The sequence below is a fragment of the Sinocyclocheilus rhinocerous genome, unplaced genomic scaffold (assembly GCF_001515625.1).
Source record: "Sinocyclocheilus rhinocerous isolate Xijiao unplaced genomic scaffold, SAMN03320098_v1.1 scaffold756, whole genome shotgun sequence".
In the NCBI taxonomy this organism is placed as follows: domain Eukaryota; kingdom Metazoa; phylum Chordata; class Actinopteri; order Cypriniformes; family Cyprinidae; genus Sinocyclocheilus; species Sinocyclocheilus rhinocerous.
The window spans coordinates 1,203,279-1,230,597 of NW_015662039.1; the positions used below are offsets into that span (position 1 = coordinate 1,203,279).

At 35.4% G+C, this 27,319-nt stretch overlaps 1 protein-coding gene across 1 annotated transcript in view; it reads right to left on the reverse strand.

The window, feature by feature from the left end:
• ninl (ninein-like) overlaps positions 1-21,091 on the reverse strand; it is a 29,303-nt gene extending 8,212 nt beyond the window's left edge. Inside the window, exons 1-17 of the mRNA XM_016537226.1 lie at positions 20,917-21,091; positions 19,200-19,411; positions 19,023-19,119; positions 17,203-17,396; positions 11,158-11,224; positions 10,425-10,615; positions 10,098-10,253; positions 7,936-8,103; positions 7,641-7,777; positions 5,651-5,791; positions 5,381-5,555; positions 4,078-4,188; positions 3,891-3,980; positions 2,693-2,840; positions 2,465-2,533; positions 2,266-2,387; positions 1,651-2,009 (exon numbers count right to left, since the gene is read on the reverse strand). Coding sequence (XP_016392712.1) covers positions 1,651-2,009; positions 2,266-2,387; positions 2,465-2,533; positions 2,693-2,840; positions 3,891-3,980; positions 4,078-4,188; positions 5,381-5,555; positions 5,651-5,791; positions 7,641-7,777; positions 7,936-8,103; positions 10,098-10,253; positions 10,425-10,615; positions 11,158-11,224; positions 17,203-17,396; positions 19,023-19,119; positions 19,200-19,382 — 2,408 coding nt within the window. The 5' untranslated portion in view covers positions 19,383-19,411; positions 20,917-21,091. The remainder of the gene's footprint in view (positions 1-1,650; positions 2,010-2,265; positions 2,388-2,464; positions 2,534-2,692; positions 2,841-3,890; positions 3,981-4,077; positions 4,189-5,380; positions 5,556-5,650; positions 5,792-7,640; positions 7,778-7,935; positions 8,104-10,097; positions 10,254-10,424; positions 10,616-11,157; positions 11,225-17,202; positions 17,397-19,022; positions 19,120-19,199; positions 19,412-20,916) is intronic.
• Positions 21,092-27,319: the final 6,228 nt, after the last annotated feature.

Sequence of the window (27,319 nt, forward strand, 5' to 3'; positions counted from 1 at the left end):
GGTGTGTGTTTCAGTGCGAAAGCAAAAGCACTTTATTTGGCCTTCCGAAAGTAGATGCATTTAGGAATCTTTTAGATTAATTTCAACAGAACAGCAATGCATTTTATGGACGACCCTCTAAAAGGAAAAAAAAAAGGGTAAATTCCGACTTTGCTATGACAATCTGGCGCTTCTGAATCAGCGACTGTAAGTATGTTTTGTTATTAGTTTAAGTATTTGCTATTGACTGTTCAAATGCGGAGTTTTGCGCAGCGCAGAGTAACGCGTCGTGTGTGTGTGTGAGGGGAACAGGGTCACATCACAGGAGAGTGAACTGTCTGTCAGAAATCATAGCACGTCAGCTGTCTTAACCGCGGCTTGTGTACTGCATCATCACTGTCTGTCACGCGACTCTGTTGCCCTTTCGGGCTTGAACTGATGGTAAAACTAACGACATTATTAACTGTCTTGATATTTACTTTGAAAGCTGAAGCGATTATGGTAAGGGGCGTTGCATTTCCGACGCGTGCTTGTGGTGTTCGGCCAATCACAATGCACTGGGTCAGCTGGCCAGTCAGAGCAGACTGCGCTTGTCAAAGGAGGGGGTTTTGTTGAAAACTACGTGTTTGAGAGAGGCGGGGCATAGAGGACCTACAATAATGTACAGTATTTGAAAAATAATGTGTTTTTTGAACATTAAAGCATGTCAACATATTCTGTTACACCAAATACACAAAATAATGATCTTTAAAATAGCATCATATGACCCCTTTAAGTTTAAAGGATTTGTTGTGGAGTCAGGGGAACTAAAGTACACGTTTATATTGTTTATAATGTTTGTTAATGTTTTGTTTTAGTATTTTACATTATTTCTGAATGTAGTAATAAAATGTGACTAACACCGATGTATCATTTCTGGCTTTTTTTTCTCTTAACAATGCAATTTTGACCCGGTGTGATTTACAGTCAGTTTCAACTTTCTTTCTGAAAAATAGGATAAATGGGTGAATCTCACCAAGCCTATCAAAAACATTCATATCATTTTAGGACCACTGCAATTTTTGGCATCATGCATTTAAATGTTTTCATTATTTTTACAACATAAAAATAATACATTACAATAAAATTTTTACAACAATTAAGCACATTTCTCCTGAATTCTCATTACTATAATGCATTCTGATGTTTTTAATAGGAGTGGTATTTAAATTCTCATTGTTTTCAATGGTGATTCTCTGGTGATACTGTATCATGCATCACGTTTTATTTATTTTTTTGATTAAATATTCAATTAAACCCATTACAAAAAATACTACCTACTATAATGTACGAACACCTTTACAATCAAAATAATATATATATTTTTTTACATTACAGTAAATAGAATGCAATATTTTTGCATTACTGAAATAAGAATTATCATAAAATAATTATATTTTTTTAGAGAGAAATATGACCTGAACATATTTGACAGGTTTATAGTGACAGAAAATAATATACTCTTTCTGTTTTTAATTCTATTACTAAAGAGTCCTCAAGACTGTCTCAGCATTGACAAGCCATCCGCCTTCTCTCATGGTAGCTCTTTTCTTTTTCTAATGCGCAAGACCTACAGTCTACAATGGATGAGCTGCACCTAATCCTTTACCAGATAATTTGAGCGACACTTACCTAACAAGCAGCACTTCCTGGTCCATCTTGAGCTTGTGTTCTGCCTCTAGCTGAGCTTTCTCTGAGGTGAGGCGCAGCACGATGTTACTGATCTCACGAGCGTAGTTCTGCTCTAGTTCTGCCTGTTCCCGTTGAATTATCCGTTCTTGCTCTGGACCCCAGGCTCCTCCTGAAGTCTTACCCCTCAGCTCTGCTTCCAGCCGCTCAACAGCCTGACGCATTTTCTCCGCCCTCTCCTCTGCCTGAGCCTTCAGGCCCTCCAACTCACTGATCTCCATCTTAAAGCTCTGCGAGATGTCCTTCCACTCAACCTCCATATTCTGCCGCATCAGCTCCATACTGCGCTCGTAGAAATTCACCTGTTGAAACAAAATTAGGACCATAAATCACTTTCTCTCTTCAATAAGGTTTTGTTTCCACAATTTGTGTTGCAATATAATCCTATTATTCACTGATGTACTCTTCAAGGTTTTATTTGGTACCTGGTAAAATTGTACGTCTTGGAGCATTTGCACATCTTAGCTTGTCCCCTTAGCTCTTACTGTTTGAATCTAATTTAATTTGCAAAGGTTACTTGTATCAAACCTATTTCATGTTTCCATACTATGTCTGTACCTTAGTCTGCAGTTGGATCTTCAAGTCCTGGACCTCTCGCTCGTTTTTCTCTTTCATCTGCTCCATGGCCAGTTCTGTCTCGATGCTCACAGGGGGAGCCAAACTCACCAAGGAACCTAAAACTAAAGAGACACACCAAACCATAAACCGTTTGGATATTCCATGGGGAAAGAATCGCTTCGTTTTTATAATTCCTCACCATTCTTGTCAGTGACTTGGAGCTTTTTTCTGACCTGAGGCGATGTACCTTTCTTCATTTCTGGATCATCTGCAGAACAAAATAGATAGAATGAGCTATTCATTCAACAGTTTACTATAAAGGTTAAGCCATATAAATTAGGTATAACATGAAAGAGATGTGTGAGATCTAGAAAGGTAAACCTGATGGATAATTGAATTTCTAATTCAAAATATTTGTCAAATTCACCAGAATCTGATTCAGCGGTTAATGCTCTTTGGCTTGACCAGTCATGACCAGACAGGCTGCTCCTGGATCGTCTGGCTCTCCTTCCTGAGCCCTGAGATTTCAACAACTCCAGCTCTGAGTGTAACTCGTCATTCCTGTCCTGCAACTCCTGTATTTAGTGGGGCGGAGACACAGAGTCATTTACACAAGTAAAACTATTTTTTTTTCTGCATTTCCTGAAACAAAGATATTGTAATGCAGAGGTGAAACATGCAATTTCTTTGCCACAAACATCAAATGGAACTACAAAAATAAGTATTTCAACATTAAAAAAGTATCACATCTGCTTTAAGAGTTAAAAATGTGTAATAGTTTTTATATACAATTATACATACACAAAAAAAAAAGAAAAAAAAAAAAAGGCCAAAACACCGCAAGTGAATAGGGTAAAAAAAAATTAACAAATCACCATCCTTTCCCCAGTTGATTGATTATATTAAAAACTGCAAAAAAAAATGTGTAATTCAAGTTTCCTGAAATGCCATGTTATGCAAAAGATGCATTACATAATTAAATATTCACTAATTTGCATACATTTACAGAACAGAAACCTGAACATTGGATAATGGCAGGTTCAAAATTCTTGTTTCAGTTTGTTGACATTCATCAGAATATAAATTGGAATAAAACTGTAAAGTTAGACATTTCTGACTCGGTGCATGTATGCATGTAAGTATGTATCGTAATTGAAATCTACAGATGCAAATAGATAAAGTGCAATAAAACAAAACACTTAAGTTTCTCACTTTATTTTAAATGTTTTCTTCCCCCCAAATGAAATGCCAAATAGCCCAGAATTCTCAAAATTGACCAGTGCATGTAAAAACAACGGCTTAGCCTGTAGTGTCTTAACTTGAATAAGGAGCATCATAGGCAAAGTCCCTACCTTGTTGCTAAAGTGTTCTGCATTAGCATTACTTAGCATAGGCGGTTACTTACTGTACTTGCTGGCTCAAGTCAAAAGAGCAAAACTAATGGCACAATTGTGCAACTCCTCAAAAAGTTGCACAATTAAAGCTGTCATTTAAAGCACCATGAATTACAGGATAGCTAGCATAATGGCCAAACAAGGACACTTAAATACAATGCAATGACAGGGCTGACTTCACGATTCACTCCACACAAAATATCCACCAAACACACACAGGCGCCCTCATACCCTGCACTGCAGCTCATACTCCTTAAAGATCTCCGAGAAGTGCTCTTCTTGATTCAGCAGTCCTGTGCCATTTGGATCAAGGCCACCATACTGTTCAGTAAATCAAGCATACAGATCAATTATCATTATTGTTTTTAGAGAGTGAACTTCATAAAGGATAGGATTTACAGCAATTTAACAATCTCACCTTGTCCTGCAGCAGATGATCTAGATCCTTCTGTAGTTTAGAGATGGTGCTCTCGGCTTCAGACAGCTTCTCCTTCAGGACGCTGACCTCCTCCTCCAAACGACTGCTCTCCTGTAACACACAGCTAGAGCTATTTAACCTGACACCACACTGACATGCTCAAAGAAACATACACCTCTAACCATGACAGATCACCTCATGCTCTGTAGCTAAGAGCAGGATCATCATGAAACTTAAGTCAGTGTGATTGCAAGGGAATTAAAGGAGGCATGGTAAGGAAATTGTAATACAAATGCAAACATTCTATAGATACAGTTATGGTTTAATTAAACTATTCCCGACTTAAATATTCAATGGCAAAATACTAAATTGTGGGATGTATTTGTTATATGTATATGACTCTGTAAACACATGTTTTATTCTTGTTTTTAACAACTTCTTTATGAAAAAATTCTAGGACTATAATAGGACAGAATCAATGAGAATCAATTTAAACTACAATGTTTATTTATTTAACAAATTTAAAGTTAATATTTAAATGTGTACAATAAATATTCATTTTATTGAAGCAATGTTGTGTGTTTGTTCTTACTTTACAGTGAGTTTACCACAGGTAAACCCCTTAACCATGGTAAAATCAATGTAAAACATGGCCTCAAGTGGTGTATGTAAAAAAAAAAAATGTCTGGAAACAGCAATATAATAAATAGCACTAATGTTAAATAATTACTTATATTAATATTAATAATTGGAATAAACAATTCACCTGTGAAGCAACAGTTTATTAGTGTAACTGTAGGCTATTTATTATTGCCAGCAAACAAAAAAACAAAAACAATGTGGCACTTTAAAATACCATAATTTAAAACTAATTTAAAGCAGAGACTCAGAATTCACAGCCAGAATGATTTGTTTTATAGTTACACATTACTGCTCAAAGGTTTTGGGTAGATCAGTGTTTTTTTATTTTATTTATGTTTTTGTCTCTTATGCGCAATGCTAAAAAAAATACAGCAATAACAGTAATATTGTGAAACACTATTACAAATAAAATAATTGTTTCCTAGGTTAATATATTTTAAAATGTCATTTATTTCTGTGATATCTGAATTTTCAGAAGCCATCAATGTTAAAAGTTAAAAACTACTCAATGTTATCAATGTTGAAAACAGCTGCAGCTTAATATTTAATGGACACTGATGAAGAAAGTTAAAAAACTGACCCCAATCTTTTAAACATTAGTGTATTTTAGACCAAACAGAAGAATACTGATAATATTAATAATAATAATGTCAGTGGTTACCTTAGCAGCAGTGCAAATGTCCTCCTGAAGGCTAACGTCCTGAGCCCTGAGCAGCTCTAGCTCCTCCTGGAGTCTCTTGCGCTCCTTCTCTACCTGCTCTAGAAGCACCTCGCTTTCATACTCTGATTCACTCCTCAGTGCCGTAAGTTTATCCCGGAAATCCTGCTCCAGACCCCTGCATCAAAGAAACAACATGGACAGTGACACTGCAGTGCACTTGCATGTGTCTTCATCAAATGTGATTATATGACTAGAGGAGAGCAGCCGTACTTGATTTTCGACTCATTGAGAGACTCCATGGTCGCATGGCGATCATCCACCTCTCTGACCAGCTGTAGGCTGCGGCGGTCAGCCAGTTCCAGGTACGCCTTGGCTTTGTCCCTCTCCTGACAAGCCTGGTCTGCCACAACTCTATAGAGTTGGAACACAAAACCACCACCGCACGAGAATCTCATTCATTCTGATGCACATTTTGTCACAAGTAACACCTGTTAATCATTCAAAGACATTTATCGAACAAAGTAAAGCCACTGTGCAGTTGTTTAATGCCTAAGAACTATACACCACAAAGAATACTGCTGGACACAGTGACATTACATGTCCTCCAGGTGGAGACAAAAACCAAACAACACAGAAATGCAGGTGAAGAGGCATTTTTTCCCATGATTTTAAATATATAAAATTATAAAATGTATCTTTAAGATATAAAATGTTAAAATAGTAATGCATCATGTGATGTAGTTATTTTAATTAAAATGTTTAACTGAAAGCAGAAACATAACAGTAATATGAAAAGGTAAAATTGTCCTGAAAATAATGTCTCAATGCAACATGCATATCACCAGTCAAAAATGTGAAATTTGGAATTAGTTGGAATACTAATATATATATATATATATAGTCATGTGAAAAAGTTAGGACACCCTATTGAATTCCATGGTTTTCTGTATCAGGACATAAAAAATTATCTGGTCCTTAGAAAGTCTTAAAATTTGGAAATAAAGCCTCAGATGAACAATATCATGACATTACCACACCGTGTCATTATTTGATTAACAAAAACAAAGCCAAGATGGAAAAGCCATGTGTGACAAAGTTAGTTACCCTAACTACCCTAAAGTTTGACACCCTATGTTTCAATTGCCTGTAGATCCACTTTTAGCAGCAATAACTTGAAGTAATCATCTTCTGTATGACTTAATCAGTCTCTCACATCGTTCTGGAAGAATTTTGTCCCACTCTTCTTTACAACGTTCTGGACTTTGACTGGGCTATTGCAGAACCTTGATTCTTTTCAGCCGTTCTGTTATAGATTTGCTGCTGTGCTTGGGATCACTGTCCTGTTGCATCACCCAATCTTGGCCAAGCTTTAGCTGTCAGACAGATGGCCTCACATTTGACTCTAGAATACTTTGGTATACAGAGGAGTTCATGGTTGATTCAATGACTGTGAGGTGCCCAGGTCCTGTACCAAGGTTGCATTTATTTGTTTAAAAATACAGCAAAAAGTAATATTGTGAAATATTATTACAATTTGAATTGTGTTTTCTATTATAATATATTTTAACATTTAATTTAATAATTACTCCAGTCTTCAGTGCAACATGACACTTCAGAATCAGAAATGATTCTAATATGTTGATTTGCTTCCCAAGAAACATTATTATTACCAATGTTGAAAACAATTTTTTATTATTGGGGTTTTTTTTGGGGGGGGGGACTGTGCTACACTACTATTTAAAAGTTTGGGGTAAGTAAAAAAAATCAATTAAATGAGTACTTTTTATTCAGCATGGGCACATTAAATTGATCAAAAGTGACTAATAATAACAACATTTATAATGCTACAAAAGAGTTCTGTTTCAAATAAATGGTTTTTAAAAAAAATTGAAAGACAAATGCAAAAAAGGTGCGTACATGCCATAAACTCAAATAGGGCTCAGGTGGAGGACAAAAAAATCTAACTAAACCAAAAAACAAACAATGTCCGCACACTGATATAACTGCTCCATAAAATCAAAAACTGAACATATTAGAATGTATATTTCTGATACATATTAGAATGTATATTTGATTTCTGAAGGATCATGTGACACTGAAGACTGTAGCAATGATGCTGAAATTTCAGCTTTGCATCACATGAATAAAACATCTTAAAATACTGTATATTAAAAGAAAACAGTTACTCTAAATTGTAACACTTCACAAAATTTCGTGACAGGTTGTGAATAAATACGGATCTGATGTGAAAGAGACTCACTGTAAGTAGTTTATCTCATTCTTGTAGGAGACCAGAGCAGCCTGATGGATGCCGTTCCCACTGACCAGCAACTCATTGTCCAGAGCCAGAGTGAGTTCAGCCAGACACAGACGCTCCTCCAGAGAGAAGTCCAGAGTCTGTATCCAGGTTCAGAATAAAGAAAAAACAATTCATGCAATAGTTCACAGAAAAAAAATGTCATTACTTCTGATCCACTTTATGCAAACATTATTTAAACATTAAATACAGCAGATTATAGTTTTTCAGTGTTTAATTAATGTAAATAATATCTTACCTGTAGAATATCCCTGCTGTTGTGGATGCCCTCCTCTAGCCAGAGGGCGATGACTTTATCTGGGCTTGTGCATCCCGATCCATCATCCAGACGGGTCAGCAGCCTCTGACCCACCGTAGCCGACAGTAAAGAAGGGGAGGTGGAGCGCACCACTCGCTCCTCAAGGGCCTGAGAGAGCAGAGGGAACGACATGAGAAAAAAAAAGACAAAACGATCAGACCAAGTTCAATATCCAACTGCGAGGAAAACCGCTGAATAACTGAGCTCTCACAGTCCCACCACACAATGCACAATGCTGTCCTTGACATGCCAGAGCTAGAGCCTCAATCATGAACAAAATTATTGCACTGACCACCAATAAACGTCCTTCTGGTGTCGTAACCCTTAAGCTGGCTTAGCCTCAATTTAGCTCCAGCAACCGCCAAATATTAATGCAACTCGGCATTTGTTATCAAACACTGAAGCTGTTTTTCTCTTTAATTGAGGCCTGAGCTTTTAGATCCAAAATTGTATTAACCAGCAAATCAGAAAATGTGCCCAGCTTGAGTTCAGATGCTGTTTTAATTATTTTGGCTGGTTGTGCTTTCAGTAAAATCACCTCCGAAATGTCATCACTAAAGGACCCCAAACTGTCTTTGCCTTCCCATGTAAAAACATCACATGCAGGTATGAGGCCTGCTGTGCAGTACATCTCCTCAGCATTGATTTCAAGTCTGGCCACTGCACAGGAATACATTAGTTGTGCTTTCCTAGGAACAAGAGAGCAAAAAGGAAGCTCCACCTTTCCAATTAAGTTAATTGTTTCCAGCCACTGCAGCCTCAGTAACTTGGCTTGATGTTGGAGTTCTGAAATGAATCCTGTTTGACAGTCAGGCAATCATTTAACTGTCTCTTGTGTTTGTCTGCTATGAGATGTCATGAAAACATTGGGAGAGGCTTTGGTTGTTCATTCTTTCAACAATTTTCTCTTTTATAATCAGCAGGTGAGATGAAAAGTGGCAGATAAAGATTTCTCTATTATATCTGTTACATGAACCTGCCAGTCTGGCATGCATAAAAAAAATTAATGCAAATGCAGATTACTGGGAGAAGACAATTACCCATCATCTGCGGCAAAAAATTTTTTTCAGCTGCACATCAGAAACCCATGTACATACATTAGTGTGTTTTTTTTTGTCATATTTTCTACATATGTACACACTACTGGTTTGGAATAATTATGTTTTTTTTTTTTTTTAAAGAAGGCTTAATGTTTACCAAAAGTGCATTTATTTAATCAAAAACATGGTAATATTAATGTAACTTGAAATAAATGTTTTCTATTTGAATGTATTTTAAAATGTAATTTATTCCTGTGATGCAAAACTGAATTTTCAGCATTATTATCCAGTCTTCAATGTCACATGATCCTCAAATGACAAGCTTTAGTACTCAAGAAAAATGTCTTATTATTAATGATGAAAACAATTGTGCTGCTTAATAATTTAGTGCACTGATAATTAGAACCATTATTAATAACTGAGCATCAAATCAGCATATTAGAATAATTTCTGAAGGATCATGGGACACAGAAGACTGGAGTAACGATGCTGAAAATTCAGCTTTACATTCACAGGAATACATTGATTTTTTATAACATATTTTATACTATAATATAAACAAATAGTAGAGTTATTTTAAATTGTAATAATATTTAACAATATTCGTGTTTTACTGTATTTTTGATCAAATAAATGCAGCCTTAGTGAACATAAGAGACTTCTTTTAAAACATAAAAAAACCGTAATTATTTCAAACTTTTGACGGGTATGTATATATTTTTATATAATGCTTTGGCAACATTTTATGTAAACAACCATGCCAATACATTTGGCAAGTAAAAGTACTTACAAGTACTTTCAAATTTAAACTGAATTGTCAAAATATTAAATAAGTACAGTATATTATTTAAATTCTACCAAGTGCAACATAAAACTTTTAACAAACAATTACAAAAAACTGTTTCTTTCAAATATTCACTTCATTTGCAGAGAAAACCATGCAGTCACTCTCTTGCACACTGGTGTCAGCTTTTTCTGCAGATTGTTTGGCAAAGCTCTGTTTATTTTTGGCTACAATCTGCTTTAACTGCAACATCACCATGACCTTGATCTGGTCCTGACCTTTGAGATGGAGCGCTGTGGTTTGGGCCGGGCAGGGGTGGAGGTAGAGATGGGAGCAGCGTGATCGTGTTGTGTGAACAGCCCGCTCTGGAACTCACTCAGACTGACTCTCCCATCCTGATCCTTGTCTAGTTTCCTGAAGAGAGCGTCTAACTCCTTTGCATAAACAAAAAACACGGATAACAGTGTTTTATGCACTGAATGGTGAAGGAAAGTCACTATAAACTCTGTAAAGAGTAATTAGTAGCAAACAAGCAGCACAGAATGTCCTAACTTGGTTAATATGATTACTAATCCCACTCCGTACAGAACGTTACATGACCATACCTCGGACTGTAAGTCTTTGAGACCGATGTGGTCACAGACGAGTGACAGCTCCTCGCGGTTTAGTGATCCTCCGGCTCCGACCCCCAGCTCCTGCCATACTGCCCTCACCTGTCCGTCTGTCACTTCCTGCTGAGGGTCAGATGAACGCTGAGGACTTCCTGTGCCATCTTGATTCCAGAGCTTCAACTGGCCTTGAATATATGTAAATCAGAAACAATTATAGCTATGTGCTGATTTTACATACAAACATGCATAATTAAAGGGCTAGTTCACCAAAAAGGAAAATTGTTATTAATTACTCACCCTCAAGTTGTTCCAAACTCGTAAGACCTTCGTTCATCTTCAGAACACAAATTAAGATATTTTTGATGAAACCCTCCATAGACAGTAACGCAGCTGCAATGTTCCCAGACCCAGAAACGTAGTAAGGACATCGGTAAAACAGTCCATGTGACATCAGTGGTTCAAATGTGATTTTACAAAGCTATGAGAATACTTTTTGTGTGCAAAGAAAACAAAAATAATGACTTTATTCAATAATTCTTCTCCAAATCACGTATTCCGTTACTGTCTATGGAGGGTTTCATCAAAAATATCTTCATTTGTGTTCCGAAGATGAACGAAGGTCTTACAGGTTTGGAACGACATGAGGGTGAGTAATTAATGACAGAATTTTCATTTTTGGGTGAACTATCTCTTTAATTTAAAAGTTACATAGTAATATCTAACATACCTTGTGCCACAAAATAGTGGTGTGTGGACTCCTTGTTGCTTCCTGTGTCCTCATCTGATTTGAGACTCTGTAAACAGTGCATTGACAGTGCTTAACTACTGACTGAATACTGCACAGTATACAGCCCACTATTTTTTTTTAAGAAATAAAAAGCTTCAAATAAGGAGGTCTATACTGGTTTCAAACAGTAGCATGCTGCATTATTGTCACATGACCTCACTGCCTTTGTCATGTGATCTTATCACAGTGTTTGTTTATTTCAGAGTGTGACATCTAGTTACGTCATAAATAGTTATTTTACATTTCTAATCCATTTTTATGTAAAAATGTCTTAATGTTTGACACATTTTGGCAAAATACTTATTGTGCAAAGTATACACACTATACACTGTCATAATTAAAGAAGCACAACAAGAGTTTAACACACAATATCTTGAAGTAACGTTTTGACTCTTGACTGAAGTGAGTGAGCAGATGGAGACAGTGTAGCTGAATGAACATGGTTCAGTGATAACAAGGGGAACACAATACAGTCATCATAAGGCATTCCATCCCAGCAGCCAATACTTCTGCAACGCTGGACAGGAACAACCGGCAGATACAAGCTCAAGAGTAATGCTGTTCATCACATCAGTATAGAAACACTGCACCATGCTAAACAGCTTAAACCTTGCTCATATAAAGCCAGCTAAATCTCCCTGTAATGATGTAAAAGAGCTTACATAAGAAATGGTTTGGAGTGGGACCGGGTTATCCAACAGTTACAACACTGAAAGCGCTTTAAAATCGACTGATACCATTAAGACAAATGCAGTAAAATGTAGTAAAAGTAATTGTAAAGGTGTTTGCTATCTGGATACTGTGCAATACACACTGAATACTGCCTAATATTGTTTTATTAAAAGAGTGAAACTATTGTATTGCATAACAAAATTTTCAGTAGTTTGCTACATCGTAAGCTGACTTCATTACAACAATTTCAGCATGTGGCTTTTAGTAATCATAATTTATTTTCTAATCAAATTTGTGTAAAATATCTAGTGACAAGCCACAATCAATTACCATCAGCATTAAATTTTAAACAACATTACATAACTGTTCATAAACAGCTTTTCAGTTGGAAAGCAGAGAGCGGAATGTCTTGTATTCTCTCTCTCTCTCTCTCTCTCTCTCTCTCTGAGTCAAATAGTGCAGATTTAGTAAGAGAAAAAAAAACACTTCATTGATCTCCTGTAACGAATCAGCTCATGGGGAAATATGAATAATTAATCATAACTAGTTATAATTAATTATAAATATTTAGATCCGCTGTGCAGAGAGCGGAATGTCTTATATTCTCTCTCTCTCTCTCTCTCTCTCTCTCTGAGTCAAATAGTGCAGATTTAGTAAGAGAAAAAAAAACACTTCATTGATCTCCTGTAACGAATCAGCTCATGGGGAAATATGAATAATTAATCATAACTAGTTAATGCATCTAAGGCATTGTTCAGGAAAGCATGGATATATGGAGGTCTTTCAGGAAAGACAACTCTCTAATTGGGGTGTACAAAAACTCCCAAGCAATCAACAGATATGAGATACTTTTAAAAGACTTGATTACAATTCATCAAGAATGTTCCTCAGCTTCTGCCTGATGAAATGTGTTGCATTTTAGTCGATGACTTACAAAAAACTAAATAATTTATGTTGCATGACAAGGTTTGTGTGCAATATTTATCACAGCTGGTTGAATTATTTACATTAGCAAGTAGTGTTGTTGCTCACATGAATGTTGTAAAAGACTATATGGACTGGAATCTGTGCTGAGGCCTGTGAATCTGCGCAGATTCTGTTCATTCAGTCCATCTAACTTGCTTGCTCATTTGACTTACAGTCATGGTAAAGCAATACTGTGTTGATACTGATACAGCATTTAGGGGTAAATCAATGTGAAGTGCAGTTTGCAACCCATTTTACTGCCATAATCGGATGTATTTCTGGAGAGATCTAGAATTGTATTAAAAAATGTTATGAAAATATTAAATATTGTGTATATATCTTCGAAAAGGAAAGTTATTTCAAAGGTGAAACAAGATAATGCATTTAGATTAAAAAAACATGATGAAATCCTATTTGGAATAACATGCATGAAATATATTATACCCAATAAGACCAGGAACATGCATTAAAAAAGTAAATGGTTAATTATGATTGCATATTCTTTTGTTTAATTATACAGACAACCATGACATATTTTATATTTATATTACATATTTTATATATATGCATTTGGCTGACACTTTTATCCAAACCGACTTACGTTGCATTCAATTTCATTTTTTTTTTTTTTTGAATTCATGCATTTGCTGGGAATCGAACCCATGACTTTGGTGTTACTAGAGCCATTCTTTTCTGTTTAAGACAAAAAAAATTCAATTACAATCATCCTACAATCATACTAATTCAAATTAGCTTAGATTTTTATATTTTTGGTTTTAATTAAAATTTTACTTCAAGTTTTAGTAATTTTGTTATGTGCTTGTCATTTTCATTCGTTTTAGTTTTTCTACTGAGCTATAATTATTTTTATTTCAGTTTTAGTTTTATTAACTTTATTACTTCGATTTAAATCTATTCATTTCAGTTAATTGCTATAGCAACATTTCTGGGGTTATTTTTCATCCTGTATTTATATTTACAGTTTTAATGGCTGTTTTACATTTAGTTTGTACACAGTACTGACTAAAAATACAGGGTTTCTGCATGTTAGGGAATGTAATTTATTTTTAAAGATCTTCAGTGCAAATTACTACTACAACAACTACTACTACTTCTACTATTTTAAGACAAATGTAGGACCTTCATTAAATATAAAATGTAAATAAATAAAACTTTTCAGCTTTAGCAAAGTTAAATGTCACATCAGTGTGATCAGTTTGAATGATGACTGATGATTAGGAATGGTCAAAAAAGATAATAAACTAAATAATAAAATCATGATAATCTTTAGCATTTTTTTTTTTAGCTTTTTGAAAGTATTCAACGACATGAGACAGCTTAAAGAACTATCACAAAATAGGTTCAGAGTATTACATATCTAAGAATTTTTTACAGTCTTCAATTTTGTGTATTTAAGATGTTTAAAACTTCACGGACACCCTTGTGAAACCTTAAACCTTTTACATAATACTTGTACTGTGCATGTTCATCAGATTACTGTACGAGACACGATGAGTTGGATCTTCCTGCTACAGAGTAACACAGAATCGCTAGTGACCGTGCAAAGAGTCGATTTAGAGCATGTAATCTCCCCCATTCGTCAAAATAGCGTGTACTGGGTTACATAAAAGCTCTAAATATTTCAAACACTGTTATGAAAAGTGAGAGAGGAGATCGGGAGAAGAAAAGGAGAACAGAACGGGAGAGACGTGTAGCGAGAGAAAGAGAACGAGGGAGGGTTCTGGTATGCAAGTATGCGTTTCTAAAATGAGAGGCGCAGTTAGAGGAAGCGCCATGCCAAATTGTAGCCAAACCCTTTCCTTGTTGTACTTCACATTATCAGGCCTTGTGACCACAGCTGATGCTTTGCACCCTGAGCTCCACCCAGACCAAGACCTCTAATCCTGGTTGAACACATTTGACACATAAAACACACCACGATGAACACACAGGCACTAAAACATGCCGGACCAAACGGAGCCTGGCGGGCTGGTTCATAAACACCAAATGCTGGTCGCTGCCAACATAAACTGTTCTGATGGACCAGCCTGCTTTCATTCTTGGCTAAAGCACAAGTCCTCCACAGACTGTGGCCTACTCTCTCAAGAAGTCTCAACCCAAACTGCGCCATTAGACTTAGATTTTTACACTGTTTTGGAAAATGTAAATGTTACAACCATGATAATCTGAGTGGTTTTAGCACATTGCTAGTCTCTTCTAACCTTGTGAAAAAGAAGTACACTGAAGTGGGAATTATTCAATTTCCCGGTCAAACTCCACATATGAGACAACTGAATCAGAGGATTAAACTGGAAATTCCTATTACTGATTTTCTTTTAGAATCAATGCAGAGAGGACAGCTTCGGGCTGCGAAGAAGAAAGCAGAAATGGAGAAGAAGAGAAGCGGAGACACCAAGACAAGACCATTAAAGGCGAAATAACACAACAACACTTAAGCATAATTTTAAAAAGAGTGCTTTTTACTTAATACAATACACTTTATAGAATATACTTAAGTGTGAACTGAATGTAATGTTTTCGAACACTTAATTGCATGTTATTTACAATTAAATGAAAATGCATTATAGTTTAAATTTACTTTAAATGCAATTAGCTAAACTTTAGAGTGCTTTTTGACCCACTTAAGTAGGACTTAAGTACATCTTTATATGTAATTTATTTCATAATTTTTTATACTGTCTTTGAAATATGGTTACAGTGTACTGTGGAATATACTTACAAATAAAAAAAAAATCTTTCTATTGAAACTTGTACAGTATGTTATGTATTTGTAATTACACATTTGTAATGATGTTGCAATTTATTACATTTAAAATACTTTATATATATTATAATACTATATATACTTTTAACTTTAAATAGAATATCAAATAACACACTACAGTTAAACTTAGAATTAAGCACTTCCCACCTGCTTTAGTATGTTAGTTGTTTATTTGACATTATTACAAAGTGAACTTTTTAAAAGTATACTTAAGTGTGTTAGAAAAAAAGTAATGTAATTGTCTCACTTTAAGTACACTTATGTGGCCTTTATTTAATTAATATTATATATCCTGCAAGCACAGTTTTGAAAAAATCTACTGTTAAGATACACTACAAGTGCACATTCAATATAATTAAGCACACTTCTTTTTAATAAGGGTAGACAGCTGCTTATTTAATCAACAATTTAACTCATCAAACAACTGCAACAGTAACAGGGACATGTGACGTGCATGAGCAAGAAAAAACATCATCATCCTCTATTGTTTCTATTACCAAACCAAGATGGATCCAAAACAATTCCTTGAAAATAAAACACATGAAATGAGGGATCCAGCAGCACAGGTTTGCATTTGCACTGGCTCTCTGGTCTGGCACTGCTATGCACAAGTAAAATGACTCCAGAAGAAAAAGTACAGACACAGCAGAAACAACAAACCCCTTTTATGAGAGCTCCTGCTCTTTGAGGGAAAAAAAGAGAATGTGAAATGAGCCATTTTTTGATCCTGAGCCAAAAGTAACACTAAAGTCTGGTGAAGGTGGGGGCTGCACTATAGGCCGGCACTTGCACATTCCACACCGCCGCACTTCCTGTCTGAGAAAAGCAGGTCGGCCCAGATCCATTCACTAGAATCACAATGATTCAGCTCTTCAATTGACTAACAATACGACACCAAGTACACTGCACTGTTAAGTGCTAAAATTTGCATGCCTATTTGCATACAGTCCCAAGATGACACCCCTATTTTCACCTCCAATCTCCTTTGAGTGTTATGTTATGTTGTTAGATTTTGAATACATGCTCTTTCAATTATTAATAGAAATGAAAATAGAGTGAATATACACTACCGTTTAAAAGTTTGGGGTCTGCAAGAATTTTTAAGTAAAAACATCCAGTAAAAAAATCCTGAAATATTATTGTAATTTAAAATATGTGTTCTCTATGTGAATATATTTTAAAATCTAATTTATTCCTGTGATGCAAAGCTGAATTTTCAGCATCATTACTTCCAGTCTTCAGTGGCACGTGATCCTTCAGAAATCCTTCAAATATGCTGATTTGGAGCTCAAGAAACATTTCTTATTATTATCAATGTTAAAAACAATTGTGCTGCTTAAACTTTTTGTGGAACTGTGGCACTTTGTCAGGATTTTTGAAAGAATAGTTCAAAAGAACAGAATTTATTTGAAAAAAAAATTATTTTGTAACATTATAAATGTCAAAAATGACATTTGTGATCAATTTAATGCACCCTGCTGAATAAAAGTATTCATTTCTTTTTTAAAACATCTTCCTGACCCCAAATTTTTTAAAGGTAGTGTAGGTATCATGGATTTTACCTCAACACTCTCCAGTGAGGTGGAGCGTCTGAGCTTGGCTCTCCTCACACCGTTTCTTTCTACTTTGTCAGTCCCAAACTTTGGTGAATCTTCTGAGTCCGCTGTCAGCTCTACGTCAGTCTTGTCTGGCCGTGATCGCCGCCCGTACCGCTTGGTTCCTTTCACATATTTAGGCTTCACCTCCTCTGGGACTGCTAGAAGCACAGGCAGTGATGCTTTAGAGCGACAGATAATTAAAGTATGCCAGAAGCAGTCAAAATGAAGAAATAACAGTGGTAATAGCAATAGTAGGTGATCTCACATCATTTGTTTTATGTCATAACCTTTTTCATAAAATGAGAAATATGTTTCAAAGGAAATGAAAACCTAAATGGAACATCTCCAAACCCAGGTTCAATGCTTGAACATCTGTTTTTCATCATAGCGTTCAGGTTTTCCATTTTTAAAAATCATTTTAAGCGTTGAGCACTGAGATTTCACAACATACACTAATGTACCAGTCTCCCTAATGCATCTATTAAAAAAGACGAATGTTATTCTGGCTTTGGTTTAAAAACGACCTGCACAAAACGTTTCAGCATCTGTATTACTTATTAGGGCTCTATGAACAGAGCCATAACAACTTAGGCCTTCAAGGTATTACGAGCTATTATTGTGCATGCCTTCATGAATAAGCAGGAATGCCTGCGTTTTGTCTTCTTAAACATGTTAATAATAATAATGTTATCTTAAACAATGTCTTTAATCCAAATAAACTCAAAGATGTTTAGTAACGACATAAAAATGACACCAAACATTGCCTAAATGTAAAATAATGATTGTTTTCTCTTTCTGTATTCTCATATTTGTGTTTAATTTTCCAGTGACAAAAGCAAATGATGCTAGACCTTTTCTCACATCAAACATCAATTTTCTTAAACATTTTTGCTTTTATCCAGTGGTTCTAATATAATTTTTAATGGACGTATGAAGTGTGGTTTAAATGTCAAAATACTTTCTAGGGCCATATATTAATAATTGAAAAACTCTTAACGATAAGCTGGAATTTGCGTGCTTTTTAACTGTTTACATAAACCACAATGCTCTAAAAACACACTACTGTTCAAAAGTTTGGGGTTCAAAATATTTTTTTAAAGAAATTAATACTTTTATTCAGTAATAGTGCATTAAATTGGTCAAAAGTGGCAGTAAAGATTTTTACATTATTTCTATTTCAAATAAATGCTGTTCTTTTGTACTTTTTATTCATCAAAGCATCCTAAAAAATGAATCACGGTTTCCACAAACAACTGTTTTCAACATGATAATAATAATAAATATTTCTTGAGCAGCAAATCAGCACTTCTGAAGGATCATGTGACACTGAAGACTGGAGTAATGATGCTGAAAATTCAGCTTTGCACTACAGGAATAAATTGTATTTTAATATGTATTATATTAAACAGCCTAAACTGTACTGATGTTTCACTGTATTGCTGTTTTACTGTAATTTTGATCAAATAAATGCAGCCTAGGAAAACAACAAAAACATAAAAAAATATTACAGACCCCAAACTTTTGAACAGTAGTGTAACTAACCATAAATATACCAGGCTATTCATTAACAAATACAAATAATAATTTAGACAATAACACCCGGATGTGTTCAGTTCAGTTCTTCAGAGTACTCAAGTTAGATCAACTACACATCATGTACCATCAACAAATCTTGAGTCCACAAGGTCCAGATTGACTAGCAACAAAAAATCATGACGATAAACACAGGCCTGGAAACTCTGATAAGCCTGAAGGTATATAAAGGTCATTTTCTAGTCGAGTACCTGGTTCAAGATAACTGCTTTCCTCCTCTGAAGTACTAAAGTCCAAAGACCTTGACAGCACAGCCACAAAGCCCTCTTTGAACTCCTCAAAATTCACCTGCAAAAAGACATTATCTTAAGACCTATAATACAGCATTAGGATAAGAGACACAGGGATGTTCATGCAGGAAAGCTTACCCAGGCATAATGTTGCGGTCCAAGCAGAGTGTCCAGCAGTAAGGGGAGATGGGCATCTAAGCTCAGCTTGTGGCATAAGGCAGTGAGCTCCTGTTTGTCGAGGTAACCGGTCCCGGTGGTGTCACAGCTGTCAAACTCAGCTTTCAACTGGGCCACGTAGCGGTTCTGCTCCTCCTCATCCATCCCACCACATACTGCACAGCCAGCAAAGTCTGGGACATGAATGCAGAATTAAAAGTGATAAACTAGGCTTGTGGTCAATTCGGCATTGACGTATGAACACCAGACTCTTTAGCCTACATAGAGAGTAATTGATTGAACTAATACACATCACTGATCTGACAATGTAATCACAACATATTTTTGCAGTTTATGAGTTTCTGATGCATTTATGATGCATTTGCCAATTTAGGCACAGAGATATGTATTCTGTACATACACTACCATTGGAAAGTTTGGAGACAGTAAGGTTTTTTCCAAGAAATACATTTTCAGCAAGGATGCATTAAATTTAACAAATGTGACATTGTAATGTTACAAAATCTTTCTATTTCAAATAAATGCTGTTCTTTTTTTTCTTTTTTTTTAAGTATCAGGGTTTCCACAAAAATAATAAACAGCACAACTGTTTTCAAAATTGATTATAATAAATGTTTCTTGAGCAGCAAATCATCATATTATAATGATTTTGTAAAGATCATGTGACTGAAGACTGGAGTAATGATGCTGAAAATTCAGCTTTGCCATCACTGGAATAAATTAAATGATAAAATATATTAAAAACAGTTCTTCTACATTGTAATAATGTTTCACAATATTACAGTTTACTGTACTTTTGATCAAATAAATGCATTCTTGGTGAGAGTAACAAACTTCTTTCAAAAACATTAAAAAAAAAAAAAAAAACTTTTGAATAGTAGTGTAAATATTTAAACACTATACAGTGTATAATACTGTATTATTTGATACAGTAATCAAATTTAATTTTATGGCACTTTTTGTAGGTTATGCGTTTACTACTACTTTACTACACATACTTTGTCATTTTTATACTCTAGTTACACCTTTCTTCTGTTTCTTCTGTTATCCTGCTGGTTTTATTGTTTTGAGGAGTCTTTGTTTTTGTAAAGAATACTATTGTATTGGTACAACCGGTGTTTTGAGCCAATAAGAGCCTGAGCTTATTTACCAGTAGTCTCAAGTGACTTCTGATAACGGTGGAGGACAAAACAGACTTAAAATATCTCATACTTAAAGAAATTTACTTAAAAACCAATCAATCCACTAAGGAACTGGCTGAATGGTCACGACTTCAGAGTCACAAACACCTCTGATAGTCAAATCAGAATGGGTCTTTGGATGTTTTCATTAATTCCATGTAACATTTTCACACACAAATTTCTGCGTTATTAAATCTTACATCAGTTATTTAACAATAACAGACAAAAAGAGAAATGCATTTGTAAATTAACCCAATAAAATCGATTTTATAAAGCCTGCAGGTATCCCACAATGCAGCACGCGGGCTTGGTATACGTTCACCATGGGAACGAGGACAAGACTAGAGTAAAACAAAAGAAAAAAATATTTCGACTGTGGTATTTTCCATTGTAAACATTCACTTTGAAAACCCCATGACTCGTTAGAGATGCGCAGGCGATCCACTGAAGAAGAAACGCGTTAACGTGACATCAGTGAAATGTAACGTTAATCTTACCGTTGTAAACTCACACCGACTCCGTTCCCGTAAAAGTCACTTTATGTCCAGCATCAGTTGAGTTTCCTAAAACATATGGTCATAACGTGAACGACCAAAGACGAAAAGATGCGTTGACCTTTAAAACGGACATAAGTAACAGATTCTAGAGAAGTGTCCAGTCTAGAGGGTGCACTGTGGTGCAGTGTCCGCCGGAGCGCAGCAGCGTTGAGCGGCGGGGAGGTACCAAGCGTTCCTGCTCATTCAGAGATGCTCCATTCTGCAGCCCCTGCTGGTCAGGCGGTGGACTCATACTGAACCCCCAGAGACTAGCACTGGCATTGCGTTGCATTACTTTGTTGCATTATATTGTGCCTAATGTAAGAGAAAATAAACATAAAGGTGTAGGTGGAGCACTGTATTTTACATAAGAAGAAGAAACATGTGTTTACATAGTCTCTCTTGTCTTCACAGCTCATTTAATTCTCAGACTGTGAGAGTCCACGCCATAGATGAGACCAATAGTATCCAGCAGCATCAGTATCAGAACCGCAGCCACAGAACTGGAAGTGAGGGGCGGAGTTATTGACAACGCGAGAGCACGGTGAGTAGTCTGTAATGTTTTTGCTATCATATGTTTAATAATTATCGTATATATTACGTTAATCATTTATCTGCTAAGTACTTAATGTGTGCTTGGCTTTATTATCTTATATTGAAGCTTGAATTTGTTGTCATACTTTATAGTATATAACTTTTTTCTGTTTCGATTAATTTTTGGATGCATGCTGTAAATGGCCCTTGCGGTGAACTTTGGAGTTTTCTCTGAAAGGTACTGGACATTTCTTCCAGCCTACCATTACATTTGCACCCCCTTCTGACCAATTTGAAATTAACCAAGATACATGTATATTACAGTGCAGAAAACCTGCAAGAGGCCCTTCCAAGTGGATAACAGGCTACGTTTGTGAGGTATGTCTCAAATCTATCTATCTATCTATCGTCTGTATGTATATCTATCTATCTATATCTATTATATATATATATATATATATATACACACACACTAATAAGAAATATTAAAGGAGTTATTGACAACGCGAGAGCACGGTGAGTAGTCTGTAATGTTTTTGCTATCATATGTTTAATAATTATCGTATATATTACGTTAATCATTTATCTGCTAAGTACTTAATGTGTGCTTGGCTTTATTATCTTATATTGAAGCTTGAATTTGTTGTCATACTTTATAGTATATAACTTTTTTCTGTTTCGATTAATTTTTGGATGCATGCTGTAAATGGCCCTTGCGGTGAACTTTGGAGTTTTCTCTGAAAGGTACTGGACATTTCCTCCAGCCTACCATTACATTTGCACCCCCTTCTGACCAATTTGAAATTAACCAAGATACATGTATATTACAGTGCAGAAAACCTGCAAGAGGCCCTTCCAAGTGGATAACAGGCTACGTTTGTGAGGTATGTCTCAAATCTATCTATCTATCTATCGTCTGTATGTATATCTATCTATCTATATCTATTATATATATATATATATATATATACACACACACACACACACACACACACATTAATAAGAAATATTAAAGTTACATTTTCCTATTCTGTAATGAAGGAGATCCCAGTAATCCCAGACAGAAGTTGTGAAATGGCTCCATTACAACAGACATCTGCCTGCGGGGCCAGTGGAAGAGCCTCTTTTCCTTATAATGGAGGAAGAGGACAAGGAAAAGGCCCTCAACAATCTCCTGGAACAATCAGAAGCTTCCCGAGTGCCCTTCATATTTCATCTTGTATTCATGGGAGTTATTATTGTAGGATTGTCATAACTAGGAGTTGTGATCGATGATCAGTTAAGCTTCACCGACCACATTGCTACAACGGCCCGGTCCTGCAGATTTGCCTTATACAACATTAGGAAGATTAGACCCTTCCTGTCAGAGCAAGCCACACAACTTCTTGTCCAAGCTCTTGTTCTCTCCAGACTGGACTATTGTAATGCTCTCTTGGCAGGCCTTCCCGCATGTACTATCAAGCCTCTGCAACTGATCCAGAATGCAGCAGCGAGAGTGGTCTTCAATGAGCCAAAAAAAGCTCACGTTACTCCTCTCCTCATCAGGTTACACTGGCTACCAGTAGCCGCTCACATCAAATTCAAGGTACTGATGCTTGCCTACAAGACCACCACTGGCGCTGCACCAATATACTTAAACTCGCTAGTTCAAACTTGTGCGCCCTCCAGAAGCTTGCGTTCTGCAAGTGAATGGTGCCTTGTGGTGCCATCCCAAAGAGGCACAAAATCACTCTCACGGACCTTTTCCAGGACTGTGCCCGGCTGGTGGAATGACCTCCCGATCTCAATTCGAACAGCTGAGTCTTTAGCCATTTTCAAAAAACATCTAAAGACACATCTTTTTCGCCAGCACCTGACCAACTAATACTAGCACTTACCTATTCTATTCTGTTCTGTTCTATTCCATTCTATTATTTAAAAAAAAAAAAACCTAGCTACGTGCACTGTGCTAGACTAACTGAGACTTGTCATGGCACACAGTTGTTGTTCTCTCATTGGTCTGATTACTTCCATTCTTCTCATTTGTAATTCGCTTTGGATAAAAGCGTCTGCTAAATGATTAAATGTAAATGTAAAATTTTAATTTTGAATTTATGCAAGATTGACATGACAAAATGTGCCCAAGAGTGAATTGTTCATTTTGTAAGTTTTCATGCAGGATTGTCATGACAAAATGGGCTTAATAGTGAATTGTTCATTTTATAAACTTCAATTTAATTATTGTGTACATTTTGATTGTTATTTTTAAAATTATGCTGCTGTTTGTGTGTGTGTGTGTGTGTTTTATTGAAATGTTTTAGTTTTCATATAGAAAAATGTATGATACATGTGTTCTTGATTTTGGAGTAAACATTTATATTGAATCTTGTGATTAAAGTATATTTCATATAAAATGCCAGAAGTTTCAAACATTATTTTTAATATCACAAACAGGAAATAACTCGCATAATACAATGAAACAAATAACTGTATAGGCCTACAACTAAATTACACAAGATTAATGTTTATAAAATGCTTAATATATCATTATAAAATGCATACATAGTATGACGTATCGTATCTGAAACAACCTTTCAGTCACCATTCACTTTCATTCTATAGCCAAAAATGCAATAAAGTGAATGGTGACTGAAAGGTTGTCATCTGTAACAGCTGCTTTTGAGTTTCACATAAAAAAGTTTGGAACAACATGAGTCAATAAATAATGACAATCGTTTGTTTTTGAAAGACCTAATCATTTAACGCAATCTATTGTGAAAGTGCGCCAAAATATCCTTTAAAATAGTTTACGATTCTATTTGTATATTGAAAACCGCAATAAATGTTCTAAAATGTACTATCATTTATTATCAATATTACGTCTAAATAATATTTGTCTAAATAAAATTTGAAGAATTATTTGGAATTCATTTTAGAACAAAAGAACGTGTTTTCAAAAATGAGAACTAGCCTATTCATTCATTAATTAGTTAATAATTATTTCTCTTTGTAATAATGACATCCAGATTCGGGCAAAAGAGCACGGCGTTGGCTCTTTCAGTGAGCTGGTGCTTTCTCGAAACTCTGGCCAGTGATAACATTTGATTTATTTGATTTGCATTGAAATGTAGACAATATCAATCTGATTTTACATAATAATAATAAGTAGTAAAAAGTTAAGATAAATCAGTTAACCCCTTAAGTGCCACTCCCCATTTTTGAACATAGAAGTGAAAGTGCACTATCCAAACTTAAATTATTATAATTCATGAAAACTTTGGAATACAGACCTACGGTTGGACTCCTTTTTAATAAGACAATCTGCAGATTACTACAGAAGGTGAATCATTTCAAAATATTAAAGTATCAAAAAGTTATAGAAGTTTAAATTTACTGTAAATAAAATGCACTGTACCATTTTTTATTCTATATGAAGTAAATATTTTACAAAATATTTTTGAATCCAAAATTAAAGTTAAAGTTGATATAAAAAAAATTGAGGTTCCTGTGAGATTTTATTTAAGGCGTTATACCACAAACAGCCACCGGGTGCCATCCAAACTCTGTAGAATTTTTGTTGATGCATTTTCTGTCACGATTCACGAGGCTGAATTCAGCTTCTTATTCTTAGCTTCTTATTGACGCTATCCATTCCACCTTAAAAACGCGACGCTTCCGCGTTTCTTAGCTTCTTATTCACTCTCAATTTAGGGACCGTCTCTATTTCGTCTCTTTTTCAGAAACGAACAATGAACTATTTTAAAATGTAAATAACACTGAGATAAGAGCGAAAAAGGTGCATAAAAATTTCTACTTTAGTCTTATTCCCAATGCACTTGACTGTCACCACGCAAATTTTCAGACATATTTACTGTAGCATTTTGAAGTTATGGACCCATACATTTGGCAGATATGACAATAAAGTAACTGGAGAACATTGCATTATTGGCCCAATTGGAGGCGCTATATCTCAGCTGCCTTTGCGGGTGAGTTAAAAATTTCCACTGAGGTCATATTCCCAGTGCACATGACTGTAACCACGCACATTTGCAGACATTTTTACTGTAGCATTTTTATGTTATGGACCCATAAACTTGGCTGATATGACAATACAGTAACTGGAGAACATTGCATTATTGCCCCAAATGGTAGCGCTATATATCAGCTTTCTTTGAGGGTGCGTTAAATGTTCTACTGTGGTCTTATTCCCAAGGCACTTAACTGTCACCATGCAAATTTGCAGACATTTTTACTGTAGCCTTTTGAAGTTATGGACCCATACATTTGGCAGATATGACAATACAATAACAGGAGAAATTGCATTATTGGCCCAATTGGTGGCGCTATATCTCAACTTCCTTTGAGGGTGCGTTAAAAGTTCCAATGGGGCCTTATTTCCAGGGCCCTTGTCTGTGACCATGCAAATTTTCAGATATTTTTAATGTAGCATTTTGAAGTTATGGACCCATACATTTGGCAGATATGACAATACAATAACAGGAGAAATTGCATTATTGGCCCAATTGGTGACGCTATATCTCAACTGCCTTTGAGGGTGATTTAAAAGTTCCACTGAGGTCATATTCCCAGTGCACTTGACTGTAACCACGCACATTTTCAGACATTTTTACTGTAGCATTTTTAAGTTGTGGACCCATACATTTGGCAGATATGACAATACAATAAGGAAAAATAGCATTTTTGCCCCAAATGGTAGCGCTATATCTCAGCTTCCTTTGAGGGTGCGTTAAAAGTTCCAATGGGGCCTTATTTCCAGGGCGTTTTTAAGGTGGAACGGATAGCGTCAATAAGAAGCTGTGAATAAGAAGCTGAATTCAGTCTCGTCGATTCACGAAGGTCTAAATTTCTCTGTCAATATTATTTCTATCAAAAAATAACCACCAAATATGGAATCTTGAGACTCAGACCTTTCCAAATATATGTATTTTGTCAAGTTTATAAAAACTTTTGATTCTAAAAGACCGTAATTCATTTTGTAATATGACACTTGACTCCACCCACAAAGGGGAGGAGACCACTAAATTATTTTAAAGTACCATTTTCAAGGTAAAGCAATGTCCGATTTAAAAATGACAATGAAATTAAAATATATATATGTTTTAATTCTGAGGTTTTACGCTTTCAAATTATATATAATTTATGATGATTACTAAAATATGTGATAGAGAAAAAAGAGCGCCATTGTGGGCTGGTGGCACTTAGGGGGTTAAAGAAAACTCTGTCAGTGTTTATCATCCTGACTCAGCTGGACTTCTGACCTTTCACTGTTATATGAAGTGTTTCGATGAATCATCTGTGAATATAGGTGACAATGATAATTGCAGTTTGACAGCATTTGGGTTAAAATATGATCTGCATTATTTATCTGTTTGTGTTTCAGTTATTTATTTCTTAATATGACCTGCTATCTGACTTACGAGAGCAGCAGTCACGTATGTATTTAAGAGGAAAAGAAAAGCAGTGTTGCCAACTAATTTTCAGAGAAAGTTGCTAAAGGAAGGTCGATTTGTTGCTAAAAGTTGCTAAATGACGTTGTGATGTCATTGCGCAAAATTGTCACGTCATCAAATCTCAGCAAAAAATATATTTTATATATGTTAATTTAGATTTGTTTGTAAAAGAATATGCATGATATAATATGAAATTATAAATAACTGTATTTTAAAATACATTGAATTATTGAAAACGTACACATTTTTGAATGATTTCAATTTAAGTTTTTTTAGTAGCTAGTAAACTAGTAATTCTACACATTCTCAACTAATATGCTTTAAGCAGTGTATTAGTAGTTAGTTAGTATGCTACACTCTAAGAAAAGTCTGTAAAAATA